The sequence below is a fragment of the Lactuca sativa genome, chromosome 9 (assembly GCF_002870075.4).
Source record: "Lactuca sativa cultivar Salinas chromosome 9, Lsat_Salinas_v11, whole genome shotgun sequence".
NCBI classification, from domain to species: domain Eukaryota; kingdom Viridiplantae; phylum Streptophyta; class Magnoliopsida; order Asterales; family Asteraceae; genus Lactuca; species Lactuca sativa.
In genome coordinates, this window is record NC_056631.2 from 1,548,182 (window position 1) to 1,571,240 (window position 23,059).

The window sequence follows — 23,059 nt, forward strand, 5'->3', positions numbered from 1 at the left end:
ATCTTCTTAGAAAACTTATTTTCCTTTTCAAAAAGATTACCAATTCCTTTTAAGTTCATACAAACCCGAGAGTGTGCCCGAATCCCTCGAACCAAAGATCTGATACCAACTTGTAACATCCCAAAAATACTGATAAAACTTTTTCATTTTTACAATCATCAAATCCATACATAATGTGTTACAAAATCAATATTAGTACAAATGTATCAAAATCATTAGAGTGAGATAACAATCTTTGGTGAGGAAAATAATAAGGGGATGTTGTGCATGTTGGGCCCTTCCCTTTTGGACTGGAAGTACTTGAAAAATGTTTAAACCACAAACCGTAAGCACAAAGCTTAGTAAGTTCTCAACCTAACATACATATAAATGGGACCATCCCAACATATATATAAATGGGCCCATCCCAACATACAGGATGGGCCTAGTCCAACATATATATGCAAGAGTCATAAAGACAACTAGCATCCTACACAGTATAGTGAGAAGACTCACCTGTCTCACGAGATCGGTTAAAACAAAGCTTACTGTCATGTGAACGGCACTAAAATACACCTATTGAATCAAATAAGGTCCTACCTTAGTCTAACATCAAAAACTAGCCATTTTGACTCAAATTCAAACCAGTTTAACAACTCAACATTCAAGATCAAAGTCAACGGTCAATACTTCCATTAGCGGACCCTCACTTCATAACCAGCTCATGGTCATGTCATGGAAAATGGATTCAACCTGGTCCCAACTCAGTCATGATTCAACTCAACTCATTTTCGATCCAAGCCACCATCACATCATGATTTCCATGCCCTCACGTTGTGATAGAGTCAATCTAAAAAATCGAGGAAATTCTCATTGTCACGTCCTGACCACCAAATGGTCACGTCGTGAACTTAATGCATTTGGCCCTAAACTTTAAAGCCATGCATTCCAACTTTCCAAATGGCCTTATAACTCTAAAATCTTCCTAGAAATCGATGCTTTTAGGATATGCATGTCCAATACATGTCTAGATCTCATATTAGGTCAAAAATGAAGAAAAAACACCAAAGCTCACATGCATGGGTCCAATACACATTCAATTTCTAGATTTGAACCATATGATATATAAAGGACCTCAAGGATCCATAAAGTTGCTAACTTTATGGAATCCTACCATTCTAACTTACTCATATATGAAGAAAATGGGATAAAACCTTAGATCTAGAAACCTAGCATAAGAAAGTTTAGATCTTGGACACTTATAAAAGTCCAAACTTACTCAAAATGGAGCCCCAAGCTAGCCAAGACGCTCACAACACTTCTAAGGACTCGTTCCTTCAAAAGAAAACACAAGCATTAAAATGAGCCTAAAATAGAGGAGAGGGATTAGGGTTTTCTTTTACATTTTTGGAGGTGATGGAGGCTGTGGGTGAAGGAAACTCTAGCCTATCACATTCTTTAAATAGTTTCCAAGTCCGAAATTAGGGTTTTACATTTGATCAGGTGTCACGTTGTGACCCTTTTAGTCTCACGTTATGACACTTAAATGGCCTTTCCCTCATAATGTGCACGACGTAATGGTGCTTCCCTAACATCGTGACCACCTTCAAATCCATATTTTACTTAGATTTGTGTACATGGATGATCCGGATGTTACATGATTTCAAGTACAAAATGGAAATTATGATAATTCAAGAACTCCATTAAACCATACAATTTCAAACCATTACCATCAAAACATATGATTTCAAGAACAACAAAACAAAAAAAAATGAATTCAAAAATCTAGAAATGCCCCTATAATATCAAAGTTGGAACATTTACATTTCTTGAAAGTAACAAATCGTGAAAGTGACAAATCAAAACTAGAAAACATGAAATTTAGGTTATATATCCAAAATGATACATCAATAGAACCCATGAAATCATATCTGAAAAGAAGTTACATCTCTTTAAGGTGACATATTCAAAGATATAGTCGGTAATCTTTGGATAAACAAACCCATTAGACAAAGAAGATGAACATATATTGAAGATGAAAAAAGACCCAAACCCATAAGATGGACATACCTTGAAGATGAAGAAGATGAATAATTTCAAACAATCACTATAATTCATCGGAACACCACCGCCGACACTAATGTTGTTTCTTTTACCCAATTTAATTTTTATTTTCCTTACATCTTGAATCGATGGTCTTTCTATGTTGCTCCATCACGATGATTTCTTTATTGTGATGAAATAGAAGTGAATCGAGTAGATGATGGTTGAGGATGAAGAGAGTTTGGTGACTTAGGTTTTGGAATTAGGAATAACCAATACTCATCTCCAGTAGAATCTCAATATGTATACTTAAGTTTCTTTTTCTTTTTTTACAAAAAAAAGCCACATCTTTAATTATTCTTTCTTTTTTCTTTTTACATAATTTCCACGTTGTCAAGGAAACCGGATATTATAAATTGTCCTTTTTTAGAAGGTAAGTATAAAGTTTATTCCCCTAGACTACAAAAAAAAAATATGAGGGACTTTTTAAAACAAAAACGATAAGCTGGTTGGACTATAGTGATAATAACTCATAATTAAATTGTGTTTAGTCAATTAAATAAATAATATGATTATCTAATGTCCAGATAAAAATTTATATAAAAACCTTCAACCCACTTTTAAAAACATAATTATAAACATATAATATTTTTTGTATACTATTTATATAAAATATATTACATAAGACTATGAGTTGTTATATAAAGACATTCTATTTTAAATCCAAAGAAGATCGTATAACCCATGACATATTTCACCACATAACAATTTTATATGACAACTACAACCTTCTTCTCCATTTATATGTATTTCATATAAAGTAATTAGAAAGAGAAGAAAAACAAGTATGAGTAACCAAGCATGTGAAATAATATTTTTATATAGATTAAATATTTCAATTGATTTGTGAGTTAAATATAGTAAGTTGAGAGGGTGAGGGTTTCAAATGAGTATTATGCAAGAATGAGGCTTATCTTTAACCATATTTAAATTGAATGACATCCTTTATATGATTTATAAAGATAAATAATCGAAAAACGATCACATTATCCTTCAAGCATATCAGGATTCATATTGATTTCATAAACATTATTATCATCCCTTCCCTAACACGTAAAGGTAATGTGTAATTTATCCAAATATTTAAATTTTGAATCCTATTGTAAGATGGAATAAAAAGAATAACGATAAAGTTATCTAAATATAAAAAGGTTGTTTATTATAGAAAATGTCTAATATTAATATATTACCCATAGCACTCTTAGTAGAAATTCTTTTCTAAAGAAAATATTGTTGTGAGTAGGGGTGACAACGGATGACATGATCGGAGAAAAATACACAATATGAAACGAAATTGGCACAAAATTGAAATTTGAATTCGTGCTCATGTCGTGTTCATGTCAAGTGTAAAATACAAATTGTTGTGACGTGGCGTGTTCGTGTTCAATATTCAACACAAAATTGATACGATTTAACATTTGTTTGTCGTGTTTTTCGTGTTATGTATTGTTATGTATTGTTATGTATTAATTGAATTAACTAATTGTTCATTTATGTTATCTTTGTCATGTCATGTCGTGTTGTGTTTGTTGCTTTTTTAATTGGTTTGTTTTCGTATAGTTAAAAAACACGATATCGTGTCATGTAATGTTTGTGTTATATAAAACTTTGTCATTGTGTGTCGTGTTAGACACAAACACGACACGATTGTCCGATTTTGCATACCTAGTTATAAGGGGTTGATATCTATTTAATGCCTCTTCTTAGAAAATTATGATCATTTTTTTATCACATTACTTGAAAAAGAAATCAAATATCCTTTTATTTTTTTCTTCCTATAATCTTCTTACACATTTAAGATTTTAACACTTATCATATTTAATAAAATTAATAAACTTTTATTATACTTATCATCATCTAAAAAATATAGGAGGATGAGTAGAAAGAAAAAGTAGAAGAATATTTAATTTTTCTACTTAAAAACATCTATAACATCAAACTCAAATAAGATTTAACTAGTAAGTTTCTACCCCGGTTTTGTGGAGCACTAAACTTGCGTAAATACGAAAATGTAGCGAGCAAACTTGCAAATATACAAAACTCTTGTGCCTAGATTGTGAAACCAAAAATATGTATGGACGAAACAAGACAATATATTATGGAAGCGTGGGGTGCGTAATATGCAAATTTTCTTTTAGGTAAGGACTGTTTTTGTAATTTTTTTAAGCACATTGACCATTTTTGTAAAAAAAACTACAAAATACTTTTTTTGTAAATGCGAGAACAATTTATGTAATTTATTTTTTATATAGTGATCAAACCTGCTAACATACGAAAATCTTAAACATATAGATAGTGTTTTAAAAAAAAAGACTCATAAGGACCCTTTTTGTAAATTACAAAACTATAAGGACGAAATATGCCAGTAATAAAAACCCTGGTGGCAAAACTTTGAAATGCAAGAAATATAAGGACAAATTTGCCAATAATTAAAACATTGGTAGCAAAACTTTGAAATACATGAAAGTTAGTGATCATTTTGAGTTTGCAATTAGTATATATAATAATGTTCTACACAAATTAAGATATCACACACACACACACATACATATATATATATATATATATATATATATATATATATATATATATATATATATATATATATATATATATATATATATATATATATATATATATATATATATATATATATATCGAAAGCAAAGTAACGATGATATGCTCATACTTTAACTTTGATGTCAAAACACAAACTTTTGTGATTGCTTTATTTCAATTTTTTATAGTTGCTTGTTGTATTCAAATCATTTTGTCTAGCTCCATAATTTTGTTCGGTTCCAATAATTCTGAACCAACAACCCTTTAGTCCATCTCATATCTTATTTGCAGGTTTCTTATTGACATTAATTTTCTTTTGTCTGAAATCAATATGTTAATTAGGTAATTATATATATGTACTTCATTTTTTTAATCTAAACTTGGAACTTATTATTATTTGAAAGTTATGTATACACTACTTGCTGATATATAGAGAATCAAGCAAATGGATACTGATCGATAATTACAATGATTAATTCCGAATATTTTAATAGGAAGCTAAATTTAGAACCACTAATTGAAATACATCTATCCTTGAAGCTCTAGAAGTCGAACCCACCACCAAACCTTAGTTATGATTTGCTTCTGTTTTTTCTATTAGCATTTTTTTCTTTTTCTCCAAAACATCGTATTTAAAGTTCGTAGCACTTAAATGATCTTAATCATTTTTTCTTTTTAAATATAAAATTTAGAGATTTAAATAATGGATACTGATTGATAATTACAATGATTAATTCCGAATATTTTAATAGGAAGCTAAATTTATAACCACCAATTGAAATACATCTATGGACGAAGCTTTATGTTCTGAGTCTAACAAAAGAAAATATAAGAAAATCAGAGGAGAAAAGAAAAAAAAATTATTTTGTGTTTCCGAGTTGGAAAGAAATAGAAAGAAAATTAATCATTTTGTTTTTTCTTTTCAAATCTTTTAAATTATAAGGAAAGTTAGGAAGGAAAATGATCATTCTATTTTTCTTCACTTCTTTCCTTTAATGAAACTTACGAACAACAATTTCTTTTATTTTCTTCTCATTTCCAATAATTTTCTTTATTTTCTCTCGTTAAGTTGAACTCGAGAACGGGACGGTCGAACCCACCACCAGACCATAGTTATGATTTGCTTTTGTATTTTCTATTAGCATTTTTTTCTTTTTCTCTAAAACATGGTATTTAAAGTTCGGAGCACTTAAATGGTCTTAATCATTTTTTTTAAATATAAAGAAAACTTTAGAGATTTGAATATTTCCCTTTTACTTACAGGCTTACAGCAATACCATTCATCAATTTTAGGCTAGATCGTGTTTGTGGTTTATCCAAAATTATAAATATGTTAGTTTTTCATTTATACTGTTTTAGTGATTCAATTTTCTTTTAATTTGGGGCCACAGTTAATATAAAATCAGAAGAGTACATGTGTTTTGTGCAGAAAAATAAAAAAAAGTTAGGATTAATAAGAGAAATCCAAATATATACTTTTTATGGGTTTTTCTAATCGGAACTGATTCATACATAACAATTTATGCATTAAAATAGAGTTTTTTTTTTACCAAATGGGTGTTTTATAAAAACTTATTTACCAAACAAGTGTAGTTTTAAACATATTTACCATTTAGGGTTATACCAAGTAAAAATAAATAAATAACAAAGAAAAACAGAAAAAAAAAAACGTAAGACTCAAACACAGAGACCAGTCGACAGTCGACGTTCTGATACCCCAAAGTCCGTCTTCAATCGATCGCTTGTATCGTCATTCGATTTCGGCCATAGCCGACGCCGACGGCTCCGATTCCGGACACAAACGGACGCCGGCGACTTGATTCCGGTGAGTACTCCACTGCAGAAGACGACGTGGACCTGATTCTTCTTCGATTTTGGCCATAGTCGACGTTGGTGAATTCGATTCCAGCCACAACAAACTCGGTTGTAGCTTGATTTCCTTGTAAGTCTGAATCCTCTATTGAAATTTGATTTCAGCTTGTTAGTTTTGGATTGATTCCAACTACTATTTGCTATTCCATTCCACTGTTATTTGCTTATTTGCAAACTCTTAGATTACATGAAACTAATTTCCAAGATGTATATTAAAATCTACAAGTAAAAGATTTTCAATTTTTTAGGTAAACTGTATGAATTTTGATTCAATTCCTTATCAATTACACTGTTGACAAATTTACCCTTGTATCCTATTTCCAACTTATACGTTTGCTTGGAATCAAAACACAATCAAATTAATAGCAATATGCCAATATCTCTTCGACACAATTCTGATTTTTTTATATCAATGCCGAATATGTCTATTGTTCCAACAATAATACATGGTTTTTAGTTCATACTTGGTGTTGCGAATTGTGGCTCTTACTTTATTATAAATGATAAACAACTTTTCTGTGATTTTTTATGGTCATTACTTCATCGTGACTGATATTGTGGCTACTGCTTCTTTTTTTTTTTGTGATTCATTTTGGTTATTGTTTTTTTCGTTTGCTTATTTGCAATTGTTATTCCACATTTGCTTTTTTTTTGTTTGCTTCAACATTCATATTTTGGAGCAATTTTATGATTGAATTTATGTTTTGTTCTAGATGGAGGTTGTTACAATGCTTTGTTATTGGGGTGGGACAACCTGTGATGGACCAGATGGTATAAATTATAGCAAAGCTCCAAAAAAAGCAATCAATGTTAACTGTAGAATACAATTTGATGAACTGGTCGACCGTATATATCTTGCTACATCTTTTGATAAACAACACCACCGCATCAACTTAATTTATAGATATCCATCGGTTGGTATTGAAAATGTTGTAAAATACATTCCTCTTCCTATCAAAGATAATGATGATGTTGGCATCATGTTTGATGTGCTTCGTTTCCATCAAGAAGTAAGTAACATTGATCTCTATTTAGAGGTTGAAGACATTGATCAAATTCGACACGTAGAGATGGAATCTAGGTATAATCATTTGTGGTTTACATGATTTACAAGTTTCAACTTATTTTGAATGTGATAACTTATTTTGTAATATTTGTAGCAGAAATCATGAACCGGTTGTGCTAGAAGAGCAAAGGAACAATGAGTTACTATTACCTAATACAAACCATGTTAATGCCATATCAGATATGATTCATAATGAAGATTTCTACACAATTTCTCAAGCTGTTGTTGTGAGTAATGGAATAATTAGTGATAATGAAATTGATGAAGAAGATGACATAAGAGAAGAATATGATGAAGATGATGGAGTTGACATCACTCAAGAACATGAACCACCACATGTAGATCGGGGTGAAACATCTTTTGACAATAACCATCAAGTACCATCAACTTTTACCAATATAGATGAAACAAATGTGATTAGTGATGGTAATTGGACTGTGTCACAATCAATAAGCAAGAATGATTTTACATGGGAGCTGGAAAAAGATTCTTTCAAGGATAAAGAAGAACTTATGAGAGCTATCAAGCTCCAATGCATTAAGACACAGACAATTTGAGGTCATTGAGACACGCCCAACTCTATGGAGCATAAGATGCAAGTTTCATTTACATTCTGGTTGTAAATAGCAACTTCGTGCAAGTAAATGAAAACGGAGTGGAAATTTTGAAATTACAAAGTACATTGGTCCACATACTTGTTTAAACAACAATATTTCTTTAGACCATACGAACCTAGATGCAAACTTGATTGCTCAGGAAACCAAACACCTTATAAAAGAGCAACCTTCTATTGGTGTTCCTGCTTTGAGAGCCGAAATAGTTGATAAACTAGGCTATACTCCATATAAAAAGCTTTGGGCTGGAAAGCAGAAGGCAATCGAACAAGTGTTTGGCAATTGGGAAGAGTCTTATGCTGCTTTACCAAAATTTTTGGGTGCACTTCAGAAGTTCAATCCAGGACTATAGTCGAGTGGTGTGTTTCAAGATCAACCGATACAGAACATGTGGAGTTTAGACGTGTTTTCTGGGCTTTTGTTCCTTCTATTAAGGGGTTTGCACATTGTCGACCTGTGATTAGTATTGATGGCACACACTTGTATGGTAAGTACACGGGAAAGATGTTGATTGCAATGGGAGTTGATGGTAATAATCAGATTTTGCCACTTGCATTTGTTATTGTAGAAAATGAATCATATGATAGTTGGAATTGGTTTCTTTCTTATATCAAGAGTCATGTGGTGAAAGAGCGTGAAGGCATTTGTTTAATATTTGATCGTCATTTGGGAATCCTAAAGGTAGTCAATGAGCATGGATCTCCATGGTTAGAGCCACGTGGTTTTCATAGGTATTATTACTATTTTTGTATAACTTTTTTCATAGTTATTATTTATAAGTAACATTAATTTTTTTACTTTATAGGTATTGTTTACGACATTTTATCAACAACTTTAATGACAAGTTTCGCAATTCAGAATTGAAAGCTTTAGCTTATCGTGCCGGGAGTCAGAATCAAGTTCGAAAATTCAACTCCATCATGGAAGAAATTGGGAAGCTAAATCCACAAGCTTGATAGTGGCTAGAGAGACATCCACTTGATAGATGGACACTTGCACATGATGATGGGAGGAGATATGGGCTTCTTACAACAAATTTGTCAGAGATTTTTAACAGTGTACTTAAAGGTGCTCGTTTTTTACCAATCACAGCTTGTGTCCAACTTACTTTCTATAGATTGATACATTATTTTGAAGTGAGGCGTCCTTTAGGATCTAGTGCCCAAGCTAATGGAGATGCATATACTCCTCAAGTTATTGTAAAACAAGTTGCTTTGATGTCAAAAGCAAGTGCACACTCATTGAGATCTTTTAATCGAGAGAAAGGTATATTTAAGTTGATAACTCAAAGAGGAAAAAATGTGCAAGTAGTTAATTTGGACAAAAAAACTTGTACATGTGGTAAGTGGGAAATATTTAAATATCCATGTTCTCATGTTTTTAGTGTATGTGCCAAACTATCCTTGAATAGTTGGCAATATGTTCATAAATGTTACTCCATTGCAGAGTATTGTTCTACTTAGGCATCCAAGTTTTCCCCACTTCCTCATGAAGCGTATTGGCCACAATCTCAATCTAGACAATTGCTTCCAAATTTAGAGCTTTTACGGAATAAAAAAGGTCGTCATCGCTCAACAAGACTACGAAATGGAATGGACATCAAAGAAGGAAAAAATGGATACCTTTGTGGGATTTGTAGACAAAGTGGTCATAATCGGAAAAAATGTCCCTCTAAACCAAGGTGAATGCAGAGACATTAAAGCTAATTGGTTCAATCAATAGACATATTTATTTTTTCATTCCGTTTTTGTAAGAAGTCGTTATTGGATTTGTACCCAAAAAATATATTGTGCGTTTGATGTTGACTTTAATCTACGATGTCTAACATTATTGTTTTTATCAATTAATCTTATTTACAATTAAGGACATTTTTTGAGATTTCATTAATTTGTTATGATGCTTAAATGAGATATAATACATTTGTAATTTTTTTATGTAAGTTAATAGCAAATGGTTAAAAAATGTCAAAAGTTATATTAAAAACATTAAAAATTAAAAAAAAAATAGCTGAAATATTAAAAAGGTTAAAAAAAAACTGTTTTGGTAAATATTTTAACTACTATACTGTTTTGGTAAATATATTTGAAACTACACCTATTTGGTAAATATTTTTTTCAAACACACCCATTTGGTAAAAAACTCATTAAAATATTGTATTGGACAAGTCCATAAAACATAAATTGTTGTGAATGAAAAAAAATTGTTACGTAGGAATCACTTCCTTTTTTAATATGTGCCTAAGGGCACATATAAGACAATTTAATTATGAAAAATATTTTTATTAGGGATAATGACTTGAGAGGGTAACATACTATTCCATTTTGTCACATTTGGTCACTAAACTTTTTTTCGTGCTCTAATAGCCATTTAACTTGTTCATTCGTGTAAATTTCACCCCTACGACTGATTATAGTCGGTTTTAATGGACTGGTCGATCCTACGTGTTAGTATGATCCTACGTGGCATGTAGGCTAATGTTATTAAAAGAGGGGTGTATGCGGTTCCTTGATTGTGCCCTAATACCCCCGATTGCTTCCTCCTACAGCTTCTCATCATCCCTCAATCGATCAAGCAAGAAATCAACTGCGCACGATACAAAAACTTGTGATTATGGGTTCCCTGCACGTATTCTAACATCAAAAACACCAAAGAATCCAAGGAGGCATTTCATGGTGTGCAATGAGGTAAACTATTTCACTTGAATCTTCTCCCTTTTCTGATTCTTTTTTCCTAATTTGAAATCTCATTATGAGTTATTTGTGTTGAAGGGTAAATGCAAATATTGGAAATGGTTGGATGTAGAACCTGTAGAAATGCCTCTAATGGAAGTGGTGAAGGGAATGAAAGTTGAACTAGTAGCATTAAAGACCGAAGTAGAGAAGGTGAAGGAAGACATGGAACAAATGAAGAAGGAAAAGTACTCTGATGCCATTCCAATGAAGGAAAAAATATATAAGTTTACCATAGGATTTCTTTTTTTGATCATCGTGTATATGATGAAATGATGTGAATGATGTATTGAAAGATGTTGTTTGAATGGAATGAATGTATTATCTTAACTTCTTATTGGAATGGAATGAAGTAATTTTGACTGGAATGGAATCACAAAGTAGTAATTTTGACTGGAATGGAATCATAAAGTAGTAATTTTGACTAGAATGGAATCACAAAATAGTAATTTTGACTGGAATGGAATCACAAAGTAGTAATTTTGACTGGAATGGAATCACAAAGTAGTAATTTTGACTGGAATGAAGGCATATATGTACAATTAATAGCATTACACATCAAAGACTTCTTTCTAACTCCAGTCAAAAGCTTAGCTAATTCCAGTCAACATCTTAGCTAATATGACCATAATCTTTCATAATGCTCTATTAGACTTCCTTCAATTAATAACATTACACATCAAGATGTTTAAATAACTTGTAACATACTAGAAAATAAGAATTGACGAAACTACCCTTGGTAGTCAAAACTGATTAACTGTCATATTTCAATTAATAACATTACACATCAACATGTTTAAATAACTTGTACCAGACTAGAAAATAGGAATTGACGAAACTACCCTTGGTAGTAAAAACTGATTAACTGTCATATTATCTAACAATATAGGATTCCATTCTTTGACTGTAATGGAATCATTGAGACAACAATGCATAGAAATAATAAGAAACTAATTGAATACGGTGGTTGAATTCATTGCAAATACTCCATCAATATTCTAAATTAAATAAAGGGTGAGTAGTTGTCTGCATACACAAGGACAAAAGATTCCTTCTAGGGACCACAAAAGAAGGGCCACCATGTGCCCACAAACCCAAAAGAAAAGCATAAATAACACATAGTATTGTCTTTACATCACAACTTGATAACAAAAGATGTGCCCACCCACTACCTACACACCTACTTAATTAAGGACTGCAGGGTTCTCTGCACTGCTCCCAACCCCAGGTATGTTCCTCCTCAATGCCATTTTGACAATCCTTTCAGAATATTTCCTCCGTCCAGTTCTACCAATTGGGGCCCTTCTTGGGACAGGCCTTGGAGCTGGTGGTGGTGGTGGTGGAGGTGGTGGTGGTTGGGATGCTGGTGGTGGTGGTGGTGGAGGTGGTTGGGCTGCTGCTGGTGGTTGACTTGGTCCTGCTCCACTACCCCATGATGAACTTGGTGGTTGACTTGGTCCTGCTCCACTACCCCTGGATGAACTTGGTGCTGCAAAAAAATTGAAGTCTCAATATTACATATCAAAATGATGTATTATGTTCAGATAATTGGGACATTTACCTGATGTATTTTTTTGCTGCTTAGATGGACACTTTATCTTGTTATGACCTGGTTCCTTGCAAATACTACACTTTATCAGGGATCCCCTTCTTGTCACAGAATGTCTAACTGGTCCACTCAACTCCCTTTCCACTGCATCCCTCTTCCTTTTCACTGATGGCCTACCAGGTAATCTTCTTCTTTTGGGAGGCAAAGGCTTTCGATAAGGAACTTCTTCCCACATATCACTACCATTGAGAGGGTTAATGCTATAATTATAGAATTTTAGAAAAGCCTCTTTACTATATGATTGGGACACATATGTTTCTGCATCTTGATTCAGGGAAGAGATTGTAGCTACTCCATGTAAGCATGGTATCCCTGTAAGTTGCCATATTCTGCATGCACAACTCTTTGCAATTAGATCCACTCCATATGCTGCATCATTGAACCTAACTTCATACTTTTGATAACCACAAGGAGTAACCCCCCACAATCTGTATAAGGCAATAATGTCTACAAATTAATAACTAATAACACAAACTAATACTTGGATAGATGAATTGTAAAACTACATGTTACCTCTGTTTAACCTTCAAATCTTGTATACGCTTCTTAATACTTGGACAGATATTCAAATCCCATTCAATTCCTTCTACTCTTTGACTGTATTTCCTCTCCATCACAAATATCCTAATCTCCTCTAGCATAGTGATGATTGGTTTCCTTCTAGCATGCCTAATAGCAGAATTGAAACTCTCACTCACCCCATTCTCAACTGCATCACAATCTCTGCCCTCTTTAAAAAATGCCTTAGACCAGGTAGTAGGATCTCTGTCTATAAGGTACTCATATGCTTGAGTATCTAAAGATTTGATCTTTTCCATTACATGTTTGAACTTCTGTTCAGTACTAGCTCTAACAGCCTTCCAAAAAAGCTTCCTAAAATGTTGACCGGTAAACCTTTTAGCAAAATTAGCCACAATGTGCCTGGCACATTGTCTGTGTTCAGCTTCTGGACACCTTTCTTTTACTGCTTCTAGCAACCCCTACAAATAACAACAACAAAATTAGTGAAACATGCATAAAACCATATGTATAAATATGAACCAATGCTCACCTTGTGTCCATCAGAAAGAAGGGTAATGCCTGCACCAAGACTACCATCAATATCATCCATGAGGAGATCTATGAACCACTTCCATGTGGCCTTGTTCTCAACTCCAACTACAGCCCATGCTATAGGGTAGATTTGGTTGTTTGCATCCCTCCCTACAGCTGCCAAAACTTCTCCCCTAACAATACCCTTTAGAAAGCAACCATCAAGGCCAATCACAGGCCTGCACCCTTCCTTCCAACCATCACTTATAGCTTTAAAGCAGACATAGTACTTAGAAAACAAAGTTATGGAATCTGGCATGATGTCTACATCCATCCTCACAGTAGACCCAGGGTTTGTCCTCAGAATTTCATGACCATATGACCATAATCTCCCATAATGTTCAATTAGACTTCCTTCAATTTCTTGTAATGCAAATTTCTTTGCATTTCTGCATTGCCCCTCACTCACATTTATATTGAATGTTGTTGAAACTTTAGCTTTCATCTTCCTAACACTCATTTTTGGCTTCTCTATAATTTCACTCATAAACTGTTTTCCTAACCACTTATAAGTTACTATGGACCCAAACTTAAACACCCTGCTACAATTATGTTCACTAACTAAAGATTTTATCTGAAAAGTCCTCTCTTTACTCATCCAAGAGGCCCAAAGTCTAAATGGACAATTAGGTGACTTGTTTTTTTTGCAACACTTAACTAACAACCTTTGGGAGTCATTTTTTTCAAACCAGAGATCATATCCATTAGCAACTGCATAGTTGCTCAACATGTTTTTAAGCTCATCAGGGTTAGAAAATCGCATACTTAACAGTGGTTTCATCTGATTCCATGGTTGTCTATCATCATGTACAGGGTATCGAGGTTCAAGATATTCAACATCTTCATCTAATGTGTCTAGACAAAGTTTGTTTAAGAACCTGTCACCCTTGGTTTTGTTGGCTGGGAATGGATATTCAACATCATCTTCTTCATGGTCAACAGAATAAGTCTCCGAGAATACTGAGTCTTCATCCTCTTCACAGCTGTAGTCTTGATCTTCATTTTCCTCTTCCTCAATCCATTCGAAGATTGGTTCATTATAATGGTCCACATACACATTCATTTCCTCTCATTTGCATAAGCCAAATCCAAAAATTCTTTGTAATCACCGTCATTCACCAGTGTATGAATTCCTTGACTTAAAGACTCTTGTGGAAGGCAGAAGTAAATGTCCTTGCTTCTAGTTCTGGTGAGCTTTTGAAGGAATTCCATGAACTCCTCGTACTCAAATGCACTGAAGTCAACATCTCCTACTGATTGTTTATCGGGATCAAAGTATACTAATGGGTTGGGTGCAAACGTTCCATTATAATGGAAATCCACTACAATGAAGTTTCGATCTATGGGACATTGAGATGAAGCCATTACAGAGACCGATTGAAGATTGAAGGAGAAAAAATCGGGGGTTAATGAGACTTGGTGCCCTAATCGAATTTAAGGACCAAACGAGACTTCACTCTTAACTTTAATGAGGATGGGAGGCAAAATCGGGGTCTACATGTCATCTCATTGGCCACCTAGGAAAAAAAAGTCACATCAGACCCATGCAACCGTTGAAACTGGCTATAATCAGTCGTAGGGGTGAAATTTACACGAATGAACAAGTTAAATGGCTATTAGAGCACGAAAAAAAGTTTAGTGACCAAATGTGACAAAATGGAATAGTATGTTACCCTCTCAAGTCATTATCCCTTTTTATTACAACTAGTCTTATTAATTAATTGGCCTCCTGTTTACCGTTATACTATATCCATCTTAAAATTTTCCTCCAAGTAGCACATTTTAGAAAATCATATATTCTTATTAATTAGTTTACTTTTTTAGCTCTGTCAATTGACGTCAATTCACATATCCAAGTTTATATATTGATTTCCTCTTTTTTACATCAACCCTTCCTCTCGTCTTTATTAAACACTGACAACTTTTAGCAAGCATTTTGCAACCATTTACAAATGCAAGAACGCATTTCTTTGGATCTAAATGAAAACTCCATAAATATTCAACAAGAACTCCGTAAATATTCTTACAAGAAGAAGCTGCTATAGAAGAACAAAGTGAAAGCAACAATGTAATTTTTTTATGAACTATTGGTTGGTCAATATTTTCTAAGTGAAGAGGCTTTTGTTTTTTTTTTATCAAAATTATGCGAGAAATAATGGGTTCTCCGTTGTAAAAAGAAGGTTCGTGAACAATAAAAGCAGATAAAGGAAACAACGTGACTTTTTTTGTCATCGTGAAAGAAAATCAAAGGTTAAAAAAGATTACACGAAAAAATCAAGAAACCAAGGTTATATCGGATGTGAATGCAATGATCACATGCATATAACATTGAGAATAATTAACGAAATTTTTCCCGAAGAGCGGTTTCCAAGTTATCTTCGTGGCTTTTTTTTTTTGGTGGCATGACGATTACCGAAAGATCAGAAAGCTTAAATTCATTTATACAAAAATTTATATCTTCCCTTACATGTCTAATTGAGTTTATTAGACAAGTGAGTACCGGTATTTAGTTTTACTTATAATTGTATATGCTCATCTTGTCATTGAAGATGTTGGGCATAAACAAATGCATGATAATATGTTGGCAAAATACCAAGAGTCGTATTTGAAATCATTATCACCGTTTGAAAAACAAGGCTACCAAGTTTTGACTTCATTCGGATTCAAAAAAAAATTTCAAGATTAGATTACTCAAGCGATTCAGTATTCGGCCCGGGAATAAAATGTCACAAGTTTTAATTATCAAACATTATAAAGCGGATCGACGACATCAGGTGGTTTGGGATGGCAAGATGGGTAAATGAACTTGCAAAAACTTTGAATTTGTCGGGATACTTTGTCGTCTCATCTTAAGTTTTCTTCTTCATAAGGTTTCCTTTGAAATTTCTTCTAGTTATTGGCTAAAATATAAACATGAAAAGCCCTTACACACCATATCCATAAAGATGGAAATAAGAGCTTACATTTTGACAAAAAATCATACAGCAAAAGGCCAAACACATAAGTGGCACTGGTTATTTAATAGCAATAACAAAACACCAATAACATCACGATCTGAAAGTAGGAAGCTTCTTGAAGACATATAAAACCATAAATCAAAAGAAAATTATAAGAAGTAAAAAAAGAATAAGAAAAAACATGTACAAGCATTAACTACAATAATTGTTTTTTTAAATATATAGAAATTAAAAGACAAGACTGACATATACGAAGATACAAACTCAATGATTCAGACTTCATAGAGAAGTACTAAGAATCGACATTTGCTTGTTTTACATAAGACATATTTTTTAGAAAAACATAGATGGGGATCCATTTGAAATTGATTTGATTTGCAAATATACTACGAACCTGTAACGCCCGCATATCCGGGCTATTCAATTTAGAGATAATAAGCATTAAAAAATAAATTTTTGATAGAAGATTGTTTAGAATAAATAATCTTAACCAAAGTTACAATATGTCACAAGGATTCCGTACATATAAAGAACGCTGAAAATCCGACTTATAACGAAGAAGTTATGACCCGTTGAAATTTCACAATTAAACTGGCACGGTTTCGCGTATCGTAAAAAGTGAATTTTTGACAAAATAATTTTTAGCCTTAGCGACCTAAACGAAAGTCATAGTAGACATTAAACCGAGATCGTGCATATAGAGAACATCCAAATCTGACTTCATTTGAGGAAGTTATGAATTTTATAAGATTTATCGTAGCAGTACACAACTCAGAAATCGAATTTTAGATCAATCGATTTTTAGCCGACATAACCTAAACGAGAATTGAAGATCTCTTTAATAGGAGCTTAACGATATAAAAATAGTCGAAAACGGACGTTGGATGATAAAGTTATGAATTTTTAACGGACTTTGACTGTCTAAGCCTGATATAATATAACTTTAAAAATAAAGTCAAAAGTAGCCGACGGAGTCTAAGCAAAAGTTGTAGATCACATTGCTACCTACGCATGAATATAAATAACGTAGAAAATGGAGCTTGTATGCAAAAGTTACATATTTTAGAAGATAACTAGTTTTTGATTAAAACTTCGGAAGTGACACGTGGCACGATCTGGGCCACTACTTCTTCCCCACGGATTTGCACGAGATGGTGATACCTGGAATGATTATACCCAACGTAGCTCGGAGTACGCCCATCGTCCCCTTGCGTAAGTCCTGCGTACGTACGAGCTGGCAGCCTATAAATAGAAGGTGTTTTTTCACTCATTTCTCCACACCTCTTCAACCCATTCTCTCCCAAACACCTTCAAAACCTCTAAGCCTTTCGCTAGCACCTCCTAGGTGCTAGTAGTGAGTTCCGGAGCACCAAAAGGCCCTGAGAAGAAGAGCTTTCGGCTCAAAAGTTCTGCTTGCACAGAGCCCGGTTCCTCGCTAAACCCCCTTGTAAGTGAGTTATGCTTACCATCCTTTAAGTATAACTTATGTTTAAGTTCATTATCGTTATTATGAACCTATAAAAAAGATTTATCAGTGATTCCAAGTCGTTATACTGATTTATCTACTTATAGGGATGATGTATAGTATGTGATTTAGTGAAGTGTTTAAAGTGGGATTTCCTAACATTATACTTCCTATACCAAACGGACCCTACCTCCGATATGATCCTACTTGGTTGTTCCTTACTTGATAAATCTTGAAGTAGACTTTGAGTTAATGATGAATCTAGACTAATAATTAGTCAAATAGACTAAAACTTAGTGATAATAATACTAGGTTACATCAAAGGAAAAGACAATTGCTAGAAGCGAAGCGCTGTCCGAATTTTGAATCGTTACTTTAACAAGTGAGTGCATAGTTACTTTCATCTTACATATAGATATGAAGTATTTAATATTAATACATTCTGTAACGCCTGTGTTTCCAGGCTTGCCATTTTTAGCAATGTAATGGTCTAGGTTAACCTTTGTAACCCGTTTTGAAATAATAAGATTGTATTATTTGAGTATTGTGTGTTTTGTGCTTAATTGCTTAATTATGTGGTTTGATTAATTAAGAATAAAAATAAGCGTCAAAAATTTAAGTGTAAATAAACTTAATATCTTTGGTTAATGTTGTAGTAGTTGAAACGAGGTTTCCGAATATATATAGAACACCCAAATCTGACTTCGTATGAGGAAATTATGATTTATCGAAGTTCCGGCTTAGCGGTATGCAGCCTGAAATACTCGATTTGAGATCGAGCGGTTTTTAGCCGAAGCAATCTAAATGAGAATCGAAGATCTCATTGTTGGTATCGAAGCGATAAAAAGTTAGGCGAGAACGGACGTCAAACGAAGAAGTTATGAATTTATAACGAAAGTTTCTGTCCCGGCCTATTAAAAATAATTAATAAAAATAAAGTCAAAATTAGCCGACGGAGTCTAAACGAAAGTCGTAGAGCGTGGTCTCACCTTTCCGTGGATATAAAGAACGTCGAAAACGGAGTTCGTATGAAGAAGTTATGAATTTCCGAAGTTTATTAATCATTTTGTATTTAAATTTAATTATAAATTCGGAGGTATTATCCGAAGACGAGTCACCGGTGTGATCCGGAGTACGCCCTGCGTACGAGGGTACGCTACCACGTACTCAGCATAGTGTCGACACTTCGGATGACGCATGCAGTGACGATTTCGGAAGCAGTACGCGTTGCGTACTGCAGTACGCCCCGCGTACTCCGAGGCTCCAGCCTCTATAAAAGGGATCTGAAAACAGCCGAGAGTTTTGTTCATTTCTTCTCTTCTCTCTCTTGTTTTGCATCGTTTTGCATGCCAGAAATACCCCGAAGCCCCGATATCATACTCTAGTCCCGAAGCAAGTCCCGAGATCCCGAAGATCCCGAGAAGTGCGGTTCCCGAGTCGAAGCTCTGCCCGCGAAAAGTTCGATTTTTGTGAAGATCTTCCAGATCTGGTGAGGATTACTACTTCTATAAGCCGTAGTGTTGTTGGATCATCTTCTGATCAAGTGAGTGTATACTACCTTTCATAAACACGATAATAATACAAGTATGGTTCGAGTGTATTAAGTATATTGTTGTTTATAGGTGTGAGTGTGTAGGTATTTTCTTCTAATACAATAATACGAAGTATTTTATATAAAATACGTGCTATGTGTATATATTTGGTTGTGTTATGTGTGAATGTGTATTCATTCTCTTCTATCTTATAGATCTGATTATTTCTCTATGAGATATGTGTTATGTGTGTGTGTCCCTCATCTGTTATGTGATATATGTGTTGATTAAAGCATGCTATACAGGTTTTTAAACTATGTATACAAATGTATATTTTTATCTACTAATATGTTGGGTAGAACATGGGTAGACAGTTGATGTGTAATAAACAGATGAGAGGCCTCGTTGTTGTTTGATTGAGTTGTCTAGCGGAGTTTAGATGACGACCACTGGCTATTCTAGACAGTCTTGTGGAAACATTAGCAGGTTCGCCACCTGTAGGTGTTAATGAACTTGGATGTTCATTCGCTGCACTCCATCCCCCTCATGGTTGCCTTATTTGACTTATATTGCTGAGGTACCCCCGAAGCATGTGTTGTCGCCCCGATGAAATATTCTTAGACTAGGTCCCTTATGTTAGTTGTTTTAGGGACATTAAAGTGAGAATAACGGGAATGGGTAATTGGGCTATTGTTGGTTGGTGAAAATTAAATATGATATTTATTGTGGGTTGAAAACCCTATATGTTCACCAGGCTCCCAAGCCTGACCCACTCAGTTTTAAATTGTATTACAGGAAGTGGCGGAAGGGCATGAGATGGATGAACCATCAAGTTGTTTTGTTTACAAGTCTGCATATGTTTATATTTGTTATATGACTTGTAATGTATTCGTTTATGCTATTGGTCTGTATCGGAACATGACACCCCGAGTTTTGATTATAATGAAAATACATTTCTTTTATGAAATGCTTTGGTAAACATTGCTTTATCATGTTTTGTTTTTGGGAACAAATTCCGCAACTCTTTCAAATCAAAAGGATTTACTCAGAAAATATTTAAAAGCATAAATGAAAATCGGTCTTTTCTGGCCGAGATTTTGGGGATGTCACACATTCTATATGTGCTTATTATTTGTGTTCCTGATATCTATGCTAGATGAACGATTTATACATGTTTTACGTGATTTAAACTGTATATGTACTTTTATACCTATAAATATATTAGGTAAAAGATGGGTAGACGAATGATGAGAGATGAAAGATGATATAAATGATAAAAGGTGAAAGATGATGAGAAGCCTTAATTTTAAGTTGATCCAGTCATCTAGCAGAGTATAGATGACGACAACGAACTATTCTAGACAGTCCAGTGGAACGCTAGCAAGCTCACAGCCTGTAGGTGTTTTTGAACTATGTGTTCACCAGATGTACTCTAAAAACCCTGACAACTATAGACTTAGTGTAGTATAAATGAACATTGGCAGTCATGGACTTAGTGCCGAATAGATAACATTGGCAGTTGTGCCTAATAGATCACATTGGCAGCTATAGACTTAGTGCCCGTTTGATAAACCCTGGCAGTGATGAACTTCGTGCCTATTCCTTAAGACAATCCTAATGAACAAATCAATGATGAATATATGATTTTTAGGGTAGATCCTTAAGAATAAATAAGATAATGGGGATGAGAAATTGGGTTAATTGTTTGATGCTTAAACATAATAATTATATTATTGTCGGTTGAAAAACCTACATACTCACCGGGTTTCTCAACATAATTCACTCAGTTTATTGTATCACAGGTCGCTATATGAAAAATACATTTTGTTGAGAGATTCAAGGAGTATTAGGCCACTAGTTTAATTACTGTAAGGCTTGTAATATTTCGTTATGCTTATGTTTCTGTATTGACGATGGCATCCCAATGTTTTAAATAAAAATACATTTATTTGGAAATGCTTTGATAACATCTTTATCATGCTTTCTGAGGATAAATTCGGCAATACTATTTTTCAAAATGATACTCTGTTTTTTAAATAAGAATAAACAAATTGGTCTTTTCTGACTGTGAAAATGGGGGATGTCACAGAACCTAATGAGAAAACTAAAATCAAGACGGAGAAGAATTCAAAGCAAAACATAATGGATGAAATTGATGATCTGTCTTTTCCTCCATAACTTCTATTTCATTTTGCTATTTCCTTGTATAAAAATGGATGCTAAAGTACGATATTAGATTTATCGATTGTTTACCTAGATAAATCTTCGTTAAAGGAGTGCAATAAGGTAAGCGAGATTTATGGATTGGTTTGAGTTTTGAAATTGAATAGAATGTGATAATTGTCAAACGACTGATTTTAAGGGATTACAATCAATCCTAATTAATTAGGGATTACGAATTTGATTTTTTTGTAAATTCTAATCAACATGATTTTATTTAAATTTGAAAGTAAAATCATAGAAAATTACATATGTCATTTTTAAAAAAATAGAAGAAAAAAAATCAAAATTATGACAAAATGACGTGTGACATACTAACTGCTTTTTTATTAAGAAGGAAAGATGTGGCATATTAATTGAATTTAATTAAAAACCCCACAAAATGACATGTGGATTTAAGTTAATTTAAAAAATCACAAAATTACATGTGGCAAATTCAATAAGAAGATGATATTTGGAAAAAACGGTCTTTATATATTTAGGGTAGACTTTTCAATAAAAAAGTTCGCCAAATCTATTTTTGGAGTCTAGATATGACTTAGACTCAACATTTGGAAACTAATGGTGGTCTTCCTTTTGAAAAAACGATGAACGGATTAAGAGGTTTTCGTTTTGGACATCAGTCTAACTGGTTGAGTTAAACCATCAAAGCGGTAATCCGGTATGTTTAATGTCCGGTTCAATTTTCAAAACATTGCAAAAACTACAAAACTACAAACATATGAAAATCGATTTGTAACACCTGTTTCCCATAATGGATCAACTGATGGTATAAAGGAGTCAAAGGCATGGTCTTTGAGGAAAACCATATGCCATGACGTAACATGAAGGGTGTCATGGCGTGGCATGCCAAATGAAGAGTGCATATTTCGGATGGTCACCATGACGTGACATGAAGGGTGTCACAACGTGGTGAACTTTGCAACCCAAACCCATAATTTTTAGGGTTTCCTTCGTATTTAAGGGCCTTAAATATAGGGTTAGGTCATTCTATTTAGCTTGTATCATCCCTAGATGAAACCCTAGCCTCTATTCTTTCCTTTTTGCTCTTTGATGGTGTTTTGGTCACCTGAAGGTTAAAGGAAGACTTTGTTGAAAAAAAGATCAACTAGTAAGCTTGTCTACATCTTTTGGTGCACCTTTTCGACTTGTGTAAGTCTCTAAGTTCCCATCTTCTTGGTTTATCTCTTGTGGATCTAAGTTTTGAGCCTTTTTCCTTCATGGTTAGTGGTTATGATTTATTATTTGATTTGGAAAAAGTT

At 33.6% G+C, this 23,059-nt stretch overlaps 3 protein-coding genes across 4 annotated transcripts; 2 read left to right on the plus strand and 1 right to left on the minus strand.

Moving 5' to 3' along the window:
* The first annotated feature begins 6,296 nt into the window (after window positions 1–6,296).
* On the plus strand, window positions 6,297–8,433 carry LOC111889720 (uncharacterized). Of its 2 annotated transcripts, none has more exons than XM_042898088.2 (3): window positions 6,297–6,583; window positions 7,227–7,594; window positions 7,674–8,433. In XM_042898088.2, the coding sequence occupies exons 2-3, from the start codon at window positions 7,227–7,229 to the stop codon at window positions 8,134–8,136; spliced, it is 831 nt and encodes a 276-aa protein (XP_042754022.1). In that variant the 5' UTR covers window positions 6,297–6,583; the 3' UTR covers window positions 8,137–8,433. The 2 variants fall into 2 exon arrangements, with proteins under 2 accessions (XP_042754022.1, XP_023741643.1); XM_023885875.3 differs by having other exon boundaries at window positions 6,299–6,583; window positions 7,677–8,433.
* On the plus strand, window positions 8,433–10,061 carry LOC111889721 (uncharacterized). The gene is made up of 2 exons (XM_052767298.1): window positions 8,433–8,924; window positions 8,999–10,061. Exons 1-2 carry the CDS (start codon window positions 8,698–8,700, stop codon window positions 9,147–9,149), a joined length of 378 nt encoding a protein of 125 aa, XP_052623258.1. The 5' UTR covers window positions 8,433–8,697; the 3' UTR covers window positions 9,150–10,061.
* A 2,375-nt stretch (window positions 10,062–12,436) lies between these two features.
* LOC111889714 (uncharacterized) lies at window positions 12,437–14,686 on the minus strand. Its single transcript, XM_052767335.1, has 4 exons — window positions 14,313–14,686; window positions 13,583–14,162; window positions 13,045–13,511; window positions 12,437–12,959 (listed from the first exon to the last, which is right to left on the minus strand). Exons 1-4 carry the CDS (start codon window positions 14,684–14,686, stop codon window positions 12,437–12,439), a joined length of 1,944 nt encoding a protein of 647 aa, XP_052623295.1.
* Between the last annotated feature and the right edge of the window lie 8,373 nt (window positions 14,687–23,059).